Genomic DNA, 12,739 nt, shown 5'->3' with positions numbered 1-12,739 from the left:
TCACGCGTCAGCTGTATATTCATCTGCACACATTCATCCTGACAAGTCACATTAAAGTTTATGCATTCAAGTTCATTTAAGAAACGTGTGAATTTATTAGGGCTGTCAAAGCCTGAGACCTAATTAATTACTTGCTTTGTGTTTAATTAAAGAGTGAGTCCATCTGCATCTCTACCAGGTTTTTTTCAAATCGACACTCCCACCCAGCCATTACTGAAGGTTACAGCTTTCAGTTATGAGTTTGGAGGTAGAGGATGATGAATTATTATGAAGCCGTACATTAAAGGCATACTATGCAGGATTTGCTGGTTGCTATTTGTAAGGACGCTGATCAGAGAGACAAAAAGAAGCTACAGAGTGAGTGAAGAGAGTCGGGGGAGAGCGACTGTCTGGGCTGATACCTGGATCCATCCCTTCATCCAGATCCACACCAACAGTTGATGCGGTCTGTTCTGGGCTGTGATCCATCCTCCATCCAAGTTTTATGGAAGTCTGTTTAGTAGTTTGTTGTGTAATCCTGTTGACAGTCAACAGACAGACGGATACAAGTGAAAACATGACTCTGTAATCTAAATCTGAGCTTTTCGTGGCAGTTTTGCACATGAAGCAAGTGAAAAGTGAAGCGTTATTTGGCAGACATTAACAGCTTCAGACTTACAAGCACTTTCAGCTACAGTCCCACCTGTTTGTGCCTCCTTCCTTTCTGTTCACTATGATACTTAAATACCAAAGGTCAAGAAATTGCTATACAGTGATGTATGTGTCACATGCACCAGTGTCAGCACTGCCATGAAAATACACCATCAATCCATTATTCATCCAACATCAGAGGTACTCACAGAGCGCTTTACTGATTTAGTTTTGCCCTCCGATAACTTAGTTTAACTCATGATGGACAGTTTGCTGCAGAGGCAAAGATAGCCTACATTACCCACGATGCAGATCTTCCATTGACAGTTTGCTGGTTCAGAGTTGAGTTTGCTGTGCGAGTAGCGGCTGATGTTGCCCTGAACAGATGACGAGGATGAGGATGAGGATGAGGATGAGGATGAGGATGAGGACTGGGCTTCAGAGGTCATGTGAGCTCAGTTCGGTCAAATTCAACATTCACAGTTTGATTCATTTTTATTTTTTTCCACTTGTTATCTTCAGCCCGACCAACACTGACTCAAGTTCTGTCGGACAGCTCCAGGGCAGCTCTGTCTGCAGCCACAAGTCAATAGTTTATATATATATAAATATATGTGTGCAGTAGTACTAGTAGTAGACATTGATGCATAAAATTCATGGAGTTCCCCTTAAAAATAAAATCTTCGCCAGCCAACATGCTTTCCTCACCAAAGCGAGGACTTCCAAAGATTTCTTCAAACACTTCATCAGTCACGAGCCTTGAAACAGCTCAAAGAATAACCATTTCTTGTACTTTCAAAAAGGCTGGAATACTGAACAAAGCCCAATTCTTCCAAGTGTAGCACTAATAAAACAAGTGAAATGAGAGCAGTCTGCAGCAGCTCCAGCTAAAAACTCTTCTGACTTTAATAACAAAGCTCTCTGTGCTCACAGGAGAGCAGCCTCCTACTACTGTGTTGCTCTTTTTGATAAATTGTTTTAATCAAATAAATCACCTGCTACCAATCGATATAGCGCATATGAGTCCTCTCACTCTGACATGTATTGGGGACTTGACCTCCACATTATGTGAACAGTTCAAGGCAATTAATAAGAAGCAATGGCTTTCCACGGTGGAGCCCAGCCAGCCGCTCGCACATATGGAGCCCATGTGACCAGGACATTTGTCACAAGCAAGGTCACTGCACAGTCAACACCAAACAGAGGCAAACTATGACAAGCTTGCATCCTCCATGTGCTGTATTGTGCTGCTCAAAACGATCAACTCCTTCTATGAAAATAACGCTGCTTTTTGACTAAAAGCCTCTTTGACAGATTAACAGCCCCGATGAAAAGATTTATAAAACCTCACAAAATATGTAAAGAGGTGGTGAAATCCTGAGTGTTAAAGCTCCTGTGAGTGGATGGAAAAGACACCACTCCACCCAGTTCTGTCACATCAGCTGCTCTCTGCAGAACCTTTTGGCCCTGAAAAATGTTTTGTGTTTCAACCATGAATAATGTTGACGGAGCAGCATTACACCAAAGCGTTCCAGCGGGAGTCTTATACTTGATGGTTCTATTACAACACTGTTACCCTCGGATGGTGTTTGCTCAGCTTGTAATTGGCTGTTGCAAAAAAGGAGCGTGCTGTCATCAGTCTGTTTTAGACAAGGAGACGACAGTTCTAACATTGTACTGGGGAGAAACGGGAGACTGGGTCATGTTTGGAAATTAATGTACAGTAATTCAAAACACATGAAAGAGAGACCGTCTGTGGTCTGAATCAAATCCATTTCCCATCTTTCTAACCACTCGGATCTCCACCGTCAGACACATTCAGGTTTTGGCAATCTTTCTCGAGGTTGTTACAGCCTGCGGAAGGACTCGGAATCTCTTGGAGCAGCTTGTTTGAAGGTCAAGCTGTTTGTAGTGTTGGATGTGTGAGGAAACAGACACAGGAAACACTTACATGAGAGGATTTTATCGCCTCTGCACAACCACCCTTTCCCATCAAGCGTGCTAAATCCATGTGCCAGAAGACGTATTAGGTGTTAAGACATGAAAACGATGATGAATCAAGTGAGCAACTGTCACTGCATGTTCAGATATAGACGACTGCACAACAATTGTCAGTGTATCACAGAATTTATAGCTAACAGCTCATTTCCAACGCCTGCCCATAAACCAGCCTTTCATTGAAATAATAAAACATTCCAAACCATCCTGACCACTGCATGAGTTAGATTTGTTGGAATACGTTTTAAAGCAAAGTGCCTGTGTGAGTGTAGATACAGTAAACATCAAAACAGCAGCTCAGTTATATTTCTGTTCTTTGTCTGGAGCTCTGAGAGTTCTTACAAAGAAACCTGATGGACAACATGAAGCAGGAACCCAAACTGTTCCACGAGCAGCACCAGCACAGAACCTAACATCACTGCTCAGACCGACATAAAACAAAACACATTCATATTATTTTCAGTATTAACTGTGTTACTGATCAATGTTTTGCCAATGAATAGACAAATGTTGAATTATTAATAAAAGCAGAAAGTTAAAGTAGTGCTTTAAGAGAACTAATACCTGGTATTATAATAATACCAGGTATTTCAATATAAAACCATCATTTCATAGCAAGTTTAGTTTGAAACCACATGTATATAATGTTAAAACAGTGTTGCCCTGTTTTTACTGGGGTAACAGTGAAGAAGAAGACCTCCTTTGCTTTGTGCCCACTTGTTACCTTGAGTATTAATCACTGTTAAATTGAAGAACTGCTGTGTGTAGTAACACTTGTGGACGATGCTGCATAATATACATTATATACATTTTAAGTCTTGATTGTGAAATCTGGCCACTAGAGTTCGCTCAAAAGGACGGATGATTGGAGTTTATATGGAGTTTTAATTGAATTATGTGTAAACATAATTTATACATCTTCAGTTCTCTGGTTTATCAGTCAAGTGTCCTTTTTTAAACTTTCAGTTGCACTGTCTCCAAAAGTAGTTTCAAAATGTGACAATGTGGTAACAATCTACAACATTATTGTTGGTGCTATTCCATCGATTCACTTCAGCACCTGATACCTGTCGCTCTATGTGACAGTGAAGACGACAGAAACAGAAAGGAGAGAGCGAGTGAGGGCGGCTCGGCTCCCATCTGGACTTCATCTCAGGACATTGTGTTTTATGGTCGTCTTCGTCTCTAAGTGGTGCCCAGAGATGAGTTCTAGAAAAGTTTACAGCCTCTCACTGTTTTTCCGTCAGTGCTTAGTGTACAAAAACACAGCAGAAAGAAACGGAGGACACTTTGACAACATGAGTTTAAATCTGGGCTCCTCGACTGATGATTTGAGTCGTCAGCCTTGAGGGGGCAGCCCAGAGAGCATCACAGTTAACATCACTTCATTTGTTTTGCCATTTGATTGATTGTATTCTAATGGAAGTCACACAGCTGGAAAGCAATTGAGCGCGGCCGAGTCACCTACAGAACCAAAGGCCCGGTTTTACAAGCCTGAGAATCTGGCAGTAGATTCTGTTGAGTTACTGCTTGTTGCATGAAGGCCTGTTTTCACCAAGACAGTTTTGCAGAGTTCATTTGAGTGGGATAATTGTAGCCAGCTACTAATTAATGCTGACATTTCTCTGTGTTGACATGTACTATAGAAACCTCAGGGTGGGAGACTGTATGTAAGAGTGTGTGTGTGTGTGTGTGTGTGTGTGTGTGTGTGTGTGTGTGTGTGTGTGTGTGTGTGTGTGTGTGTGTGTGTGTGTGTGTGTGTGTGTGTGACGTCTCTGACCTTCATATCCCCCGGTTATGCCAGCAGCCATTTATCTTTTATTCATTCTGCCATTTGTGACCAAGGCAGCTTCTCTGGCACTGACGCTTGTCAAAACAGACCCCGTCCCACGATATATGCAGCGAGCTGAAGCCTGAACGACATGCGCTCTAACAGCTGATGCACTTTTCCAGGGCAAGAATCAAGCTTCCTCTTTCAGTTCCCATGAATTCACCAGCCACTGGACAACACGCATGCTAATTCTGTAAATCAGGAGGTTGACTTGCTGTTGGCAGTGGCTGGTAGCAAAGACAAGCTCACCAGCCACGACTGCTGTTGTTGCTGCGGTCGTTCACACCCTGATGGTTGCAGGAAGCTTCAGACTGAGCATGCAGCTCCAACATCTGTCAGCAGCTCTCTCTCTGACAGGTGTACCTGCTACAACAAACTGAAGCATTGTTCCAGAGCTTCTCGCTTATGTTCAATTCTCTCCACCTGGCTGTTTGAGCTTTAAATTATTCTATTCTCCAAGCTGAAACAACTGATGCCTTGTAAAAACACAACATGTATGGATGGATGACAAACCAAAAGAAACACCAGCATTACATTTATAGTGAGATGCTGGAGTCTCCACAGCTGCTTTAGTGCTCTTTGGCATATGTCATAACATGAAGGAGGGCGATATGAGCAGAACTGATACTGATGATACATGTTTTCTATATGATGATCACACCAAACAGCCTATTTCTTCAATAAAATTTAAAGTAAATGCAAAATCTAAAATGTTAATGTTTAACACGATGTTTGTGCTGAGCGCTCAGCTGAAGCTCTCAGTCGGGTTCATGGCTGCTGTGTAGGCGGGATGATTTTCTGCTCCTCACAGACTCGTCGTACTCAAACCACGTCCATGCCCAGGAGTAGTTCCATCCCCTTCTCATGTTCTGTGCCATGTTAACCTTCCTTCATGTATGACTGTTGCCTCGAGGCAGATTTATCTGCCTCCATAAAAACGTGATCCGAAGGACAACAAATATTGGCGTGAAGCGAGCGATCTGCAGCACAAGGAAACGAGGGATACAGCAGACCATAATGCTAGACGTCAGTCTGTCCTCACAGCATTTATCATCATATCCCACAACCCCACTGAAATACCCTGCAACTCAATTACTAGCACTTACTGACATAATAACCACCAATCTTCCAAAATATGTTTAAGGAGATAACAGATATAAGACATGTATGAAGGCATACAACTGAATTGAGAGCTGGTGACTCATTCAACCTCTCAGTGACTCTTCCTGCCCTTTGTGGGTGCGTTTGAATGTGTCTTCACTCATTTACTCAGGTTTGGGAAAATGTCCCCAGAGATTTCCCCAGAAAGGTTTTATTGTTCTCACATGAAGTTAAAAGTTCACCATATAATCTCTCAAGTATTTTATTTTCACTGATTCTGTGTCTGTAGCTGGTCTAAGATGAAATGATTCATTATACTTCCTAAACTTCTGGAGGTTAAACCAAAAAAAGGATTTTAAATAACTGTTGCCTCAGACTCTCCTCAGTCACAACACTGAATATTTAATGCTAGGTAATAAAGTTTTTACATCGGTGGACTGTGACAAGGTCGCACAGAATTGAGATGAAAATGAGTCGACGGCCTCTGTGGGAGCTCATTGTTTCTGAGTGTTAGGAGAGCTCATCTCAGCCTCTGACACCCAAATGATGGTAAGCATCATGATTACACCAATTTGGATTTTAGCTGTTGTCCACTGATTGCTCGACTTGTTTCACTGGAGGAATGCCGGAAGAAATTTTAAGCCAAAAATGAGATCCCACGCACTCGATAATGACATGTCATCAGTTTCTGGGGTCGCTCTGATTCTGCTTAACTAGTCATCAGCTCCCCAGCGAGCAGCCGGTTCAACTGAGTGGAGATCTCATTACTGCGCTCGCTAAATCTCCCTCGCCTGATCATCCCCAGCAAAGTGCGTTTGTCTCCGAGAAAACTTCATACAGCAGCTTTTATTCCATATTTTCCAGAGCCTGCGATCACAACGTATTATCCGGCAGAAATGGCGCCTTCCTCTCCTGAGATTTACAAAGCATCGCAGTGAACAACAAAGTCTTCCTTGTGGGTTGGTTGACATCAGCTAATATAAGTGTTATTAGAGGAGAAACACTTCCAGATCTGACAATGAGAAGCTGATATGACATGTGTCAACCGGTAGTTCTAGTCATTAGTTTCTCTGTGGCTCGACTCGACTCTGCCGAACCTTTCATGTAGTTACTTCTTTGATCCGGAGCCTTTGATGGCGGATTGTAAATACAACAGCATCGTGCTCGGTGCGCCGTCAGGTCGGCTGTTGACACCTGTGTGATGGATTTGTTAGCTTCTTTGTGTCGACGGTGGCGCTGCTTTCTTAGTTTGAGGCAGTGGAATGCAGCCCGACTGTCACTGTGTGCTCCTCTCAGGAAAATGATTCTCAGCGTTTGTTATCGTGACGCAGACGATCACAGACGAGCTCAGATTTGTCTTCATGCTGAATATAGACAGCAGCTTATTGTTTAATATTGTTGGTCTTACGGGTGATTCTAGTTTTCACAGGTACTAATTGGCTAAGATTTGAAACACTGCATCCAATTTTAGGAAACACAACTTTATCGCTGTAATGCACCTTTCTGGGACTCATTTATATGGTTTTGAAGAATCAGTTTGAAGAACGTCTCCTTAACATTCAGATTTTATTTTTATTCAGCCAAACAAAGAAACGCACCGTCTCCTCCCGAGTCTGAGCGAGAGTCTAATAACTTCATGAAAAATATAACATCCTGCTTCTCCCTTCTCTTTTCATTCCCAGATGATAACTGCAGACTGAGTGACTACCGTCGGCTGAAAACCAAGATTCTGGATTTGCACGACAAGCGATACGTGGGGTCTAACATCCGTGGAGCCCACAAGGACAACATGGCTGCCAGGAAGCAACTGGTGGATATGATGTTCAAGCGCTTTGATGCAGATAACAACGGTCGCATAGATGCCGGCGAACTCTCACAGGTACGACACTGAACAAACGCTGAGCTTTAAAACATGTCTAATCAACCCTTTAAGCCCCAAGCCAAGTCTCTAGGGTTAAGGGTTAGGGGTTTAGTTTAAAGGGTTGAAGGGTAACTCCTTTTTTCTGTCTGACACATCCCTGTTGAAATAAATCGAAAATAAAAACCTAAAACCTAATAGTTGCTGCAGTGGTAAGCTAAGTCTTTCCTCCTCCATCATGTCACATCGTTCACACTTCATGGAGTTATTATGTGATGTGACGTGTGATAAAGAGGAGAAACAGTCAGGTTGTTCTGAGCAGGATGTAGTTTGTAGTTGTGAACATTTTGAGTGTTTGAAGATAGAAGTTTGAAGTTTCAGTAGATATTTTGGTTTTTGTTTCTGCGTTTGGAAATCTTTCAGATTAATATCTTTTGTCTTTGTATTTAGTTGAATTGATTAAAAACCTGCCTGATTTTAATATTTTTGAATTTATGACATTATTTCAATACTTTTAAGTTTTATAAATAATGTGTTTGTTTACTTACATGACATTTTAGTTGTGGGCTGTAAAGATTTCAGAAATATGAAGCACCTGATGACTCTGACTAATCACATCACAATAAGCATAAATACTGATGTAGGCAGCGGCAGCAGTTCAAGCCTTAAAGTGTGTTTGCAAGTCTTGTGGCGTACCGCATCAGTAAGAGCAGTGGAATAAAGCTGTCTGTCAGAGTAAGATGCCTCCAGTGGAATAAGTTGCATTGTGGGAAATGTAGGCCTCACCTGTAGGAAAGCCGTCCACTGGTCTGTCGTCACGCTCCTGTCACACTGACTCATCATGGGCAGCAGAACCAGAGATGTCCTATTCTTCTTCCTTTTCCCAAACCTGGCTCCTATATTACCCACAATGCATCACCAGAGATCAGATTACATGCAATTTCCTCTGGAGCAAAAAAAGGCTTCAATCTACTTTTTCACTCTTGCAGTTGTATTTAAGTTCCCCTCGTAATAAAAACAACACAGGTCAGTGGGTGGGCCACGGCTGTAAAGGTGCACTATGATAACTTCACTTTGACTGAAGCGACCTCCAATCTTAACAAAATGCATTGCAACGTACATGAGACCTTTTAATTGTCAGTGTTTTCCTCCTTAAAAGAGGCTGTTTAGTATTTTGCACCTGCACTTGAATTTTAAAGACAGCTCACAGCACCTCTCCAGTCTGTCAAAACAGCAGAGTCAATTTTATGTAAATTTCCATCCAAAAGGAGACTACAAATGAACAAACCATCTGTGTGCTCAGGTGTTTAAACTAGCCGCTTTGATGTCTGCCATAATTGTGTCCATTTTCCTCCTCTTACCCTTCCCTGTGGTAGCTGTGCTGCGTGGCTCCAGGTAAATCTTTTGAAAAGCAATGTGGGTCAAAGGAGTCTCGTGCTCATGGGAGGCTGCAGCCTTTGACCAGCACTGCCAAGAGGGATGCTGGTATAAAGAGCTTTCTGTGGCCGCCATGAGGAGAGAAGATATTCTGTGCATAACAAGTAACGTCTCCCAGTACCTGAGGACTGATTTAATATAGAAAGTATTTGAATAATTGAAAGGGTAAGCAACCTGCGGTGGTTTTCAGAACCATGATACAGTCGCTATTCTTAGGGCCGTCTCCTGCTGATCCAGTAGGATATCCCATCTGCACGGGGGTCACCTTGGTTGGCTCTGTCAGTGCTCTCTTGCCCAACGTGGGAGGTCTCCTTAGATTCATTTGAATACATTTCAGTATTTTGACTTCAAAGCATCTAAATAATGCCTCAAAAATAGTGATATTTTTACCATATTTTCATATTATTTACATATTTTTACATGTTTTTGTATCGACATGGCGCTCCGTGCCAGCACCAGAGAAATCAATGCCTCGTGAATGAAAAGCGTCGTCAACACACCAGGTTGTGCTGCGTTTCACACTGTCAGTATGCTCTGAATGTGAATTTGAATATGTCCTTTAAACCTTTTGACTATTAGTTTGGACAGATTTTCAAACCTCTCGGGGATCCCATTTAGTTTCCTGCTGGCCGGCTGGAGCACTTCATGTCTCCGCAGGTGTCTGAATGACACAAACTCGTCTGCAACAATTCACATCCAGATGGAGAAGCTCTTTTTAGGGGTTCCTCAATGGCTGCTTTCAGCCCTCCTCTCCTTTTTATCCTTGACACAGATGGGATCGTTGGCAGTTTTTATACAGTGTCAGCAACACAACACTTCCCCACAAACAGGAGGAGAGGTGAGAATATCAGTGGATTACAGGAGGCCCTGATGAGTTTTTGGCTTAATCCAAAATGCGTTTCACTTGCATTCATTCAGTTTTTTGCACACAGTCACCATCCTCTCTGACTTTGACACACACAAGCAGTAACTGTGAAAGAGCACTGGTTTAAAATCAACACTGTAAATACAGTATGTAGCCTAAACATGTTGAGAAAACTTTAGAGCATCTGCATACTTTCATCCTACAAAAAAACTGCATGATAAGTAATTGCGTGATAAATATCAGCACAAAATAGCTTCATCAATCTGATAAATCACTTAATAAATGAAGGCAGTTGTGGGTTGACGGTGCCTCAACATAAGGGCACCTGAATGTAATTATGGATCGGGCCTTTAATGAGTTTTTATGTTGGTGTATTAAGTGTTGTCTCAGAACGTACTTTCAGAGTAATTAATAGCTCGGAAAATTGAGTTTTCTTTCCTCCCCAGAGGGTGTGAGTTTTAAATATCATACTATATATAAAAGTTCAGAGTCACTCACTCCAGCTGCTGTAGGACTGAAGGGATGAACGTGAAAGAAGAAAAGAGATTTATGCAAATGACATTTGTTGTAGACAAGCCGAAGAAAAGGGCGCTGCACGAGCACATCTCGCTGTTATCAGCAGTTAAAAGAACCAAGTACCAGAACCACGGCAGCCGCCCTCGTGCCCTAAAGCGCTCTTTATAATTGGAGCATTCTCTGATCTCATTTGAAATTCTAGGATGGAAATCCCTCGCCCTGGCTTACTTGACTTGCTACAGTGTGGACATGAAGGGGCACAGGGAGCAATTGTCCCTGCCATTTTAGTCGTGGGTGCCCTTTTTAAAATGGCAAATCAAAACTTCTTTTTCTTACCCGTTGCTCATACCTATCATTTGACCAAAGACAGAACCACTGAAATTATACCTTTTAGCACTGAAGGTAAGGTGAGCCGGGACCCTGCCCCCCGCGGACCCGCCCTGTCTGCCGCTGTTGTTTCTGAAAGATGCAGCATAAAAAGGCAAAAAACACTTTGTCGGGCAAATGTTATGTCTTCATGCTGTTGGGAGTGTCGTGTTAAAAGCTTTATATGTTTGTCTGATTTTCCACTTTTCAAGGTAATTTGAATAGTTTTTGAGAACTACAGTCAACTGAAGGGGAAAAAAAAAACATTTTCAGGGACACAGCTTGCTCTTTTGTCCCCCAGCAGAAGTTAACTCAGAGTTTATTATGCACTTCTGAAAATGTTTGGATAAGAGTTTTAAATCATGAATTAATTTAGAGAACAGGTGACGCCTGATCACACTCACAGCAGTTTAAGTGTTAATGAAGGTGCAGATCTTCAGTGTGTTCTGCATCAGAGGCCTCTCAGCTAAAACAAACAAAAGACAAAGTTAGCTCAGGATCATGAGAGGAGTCGTATTCATCTGCCACCATTACCAATGAAAAATCCATACAACATGACTCAGACAGAAATGTTTACAGCCAAGATAATGGTACAAGATTTTTCACGTTGGCTGACTTCCCTCCTCACTCTCTGAGGTTGGATCCATTGTTTCCTGCTTGTAAGTTGTAGCAGCAACTATAACACCTTTAATGAAACCACAGATTTCTCCGAGTCAGAACGCTGTTGGAAACATCTGAAATTATTTGCACAACTCAATAGCATACAACAAAGCTGTAATCACTATGATGCCGAAATGTTATATATCAAATCTTTAAGATTCCATAGTATGAACGAAGTGTCTGCAGGCCCTCTCACCAGCTGCAGTCTCTTCAACATCATCTTATCGATGCATAAGATTTCCACGCAGGCAGCTTTCATCACAACATGCTGAAATTGGTATTTTGTGCAATTTGGCGCCACTCTAAGTCTCTGAGCTGTGAATACAAACCGCACTATAACATCAGAGTGGTTTGAAGCTGTTATTTTAGGGTAGAACTTGACATACAGTTGCTTCAGTGTCTGTGCTAGTAATTAAAAACTTAACTGTGTCTCTGTCGCTGCTTATTGTAAGATGTGTGTTTAAACTGACTAACCAGCCGATGTCTGATCGACTGTGCAGGCTGAGCTCCGATTTGAAACAAACAGAAGCTGCACTCTCAATAAACATTCCAGCTGGTTATCCTGTCAGTGATGTGTCTCAGTTCATTTAGCTCACAGAGTCTGCAGGGAGCCAGAGAGCATGTTCATGGTCCTGTTTCACTGCGACTGAACAGTAAATCACTCGCTACAGAAACTGACTTTTAACATCTCAAGAGACCAGATGGATGAAAACTTTGGCTGCATGGGGAGTACAGCCATGTCATGAAATATTGAAGACTTATAGAGAAAGCATCAAAACATGACATTTGCACAATAAGTGGTGTTTGAGTCACCAAGTCAGAGAATCCAAGAGAGGAGGACCAGAGGTTCAGGAGTGTTTTTAAAGATGTGTTTTATATGATCCTGGATCAGAAGCTGCGGTTTGGTTTGGTTTAGATGCAGATCAACTAAACAGAGTGAAGCAGAAAACATTCAGCAAATGAGATCTAATAGTTCAACAGCTGAAAGACATCAGCAGCTGTTTTATTGTGCACGCCACAGTTATTTATTACTCTGTTTCCAGAATGCTCCAAAGGTACGCCATTACAGGTGACTCCTAAATTTTGGGCAAGTCATTTGGGAAGGGAAGCGCAGTGATCCGATGGAGGAGGCATGATGCATAAAGCTGTCCCTTCTGATCTGCATCCTGACAGCTGATCTAGTATGATGGATGTTTCAGTGCCAGGGCCATGCAGAGGGCATTAAACAGGATCATGCTTCAGCAGGAAGATGAGAAAACCTGCACATTGTTTAGGACCTTTTCACCACCGATTGTGACAAAACTTCAGCTCGGCAGCGATAAACTGACAGCTGATGCTGTGTGTGTCTCATCAGCTGTGACAGAGTTTAGATTGAACATGTTAATATCGACTCATTACAGACAAACTTTTAAAAGTTAGTGTTAGGACGTACCCAAAGTGAAAACATTTACTCGCAGTACAATTTTAAGATATTTGT

The 12,739-nt window shown here is 42.1% G+C and overlaps 1 protein-coding gene and 1 long non-coding RNA gene across 6 annotated transcripts in view; one reads left to right on the top strand and one right to left on the bottom strand.

Moving 5' to 3' along the window:
* Positions 1 to 12,739, bottom strand: part of LOC119007856 — a 198,191-nt gene that overhangs the window by 5,358 nt on the left and 180,094 nt on the right. The window contains exons 3-4 of the long non-coding RNA XR_005071251.1: positions 8,205 to 8,314; positions 402 to 517 (exon numbers count right to left, since the gene is read on the bottom strand). This is a non-coding gene — a long non-coding RNA (uncharacterized LOC119007856). The remainder of the gene's footprint in view (positions 1 to 401; positions 518 to 8,204; positions 8,315 to 12,739) is intronic.
* fstl5 (follistatin-like 5) overlaps positions 1 to 12,739 on the top strand; it is a 169,415-nt gene that overhangs the window by 81,332 nt on the left and 75,344 nt on the right. For all 5 annotated transcript variants that reach the window (XM_037077779.1, XM_037077778.1, XM_037077780.1 and 2 more), the window contains one exon: positions 7,243 to 7,439. In XM_037077779.1, coding sequence (XP_036933674.1) covers positions 7,243 to 7,439 — 197 coding nt within the window. The remainder of the gene's footprint in view (positions 1 to 7,242; positions 7,440 to 12,739) is intronic.

Source organism: Acanthopagrus latus, chromosome 18 (genome assembly GCF_904848185.1).
Source record: "Acanthopagrus latus isolate v.2019 chromosome 18, fAcaLat1.1, whole genome shotgun sequence".
NCBI classification, from domain to species: domain Eukaryota; kingdom Metazoa; phylum Chordata; class Actinopteri; order Spariformes; family Sparidae; genus Acanthopagrus; species Acanthopagrus latus.
The sequence above is the reverse complement of the archived record's forward strand: the minus strand, read 5'-3'. Positions and strand labels throughout refer to the sequence as shown.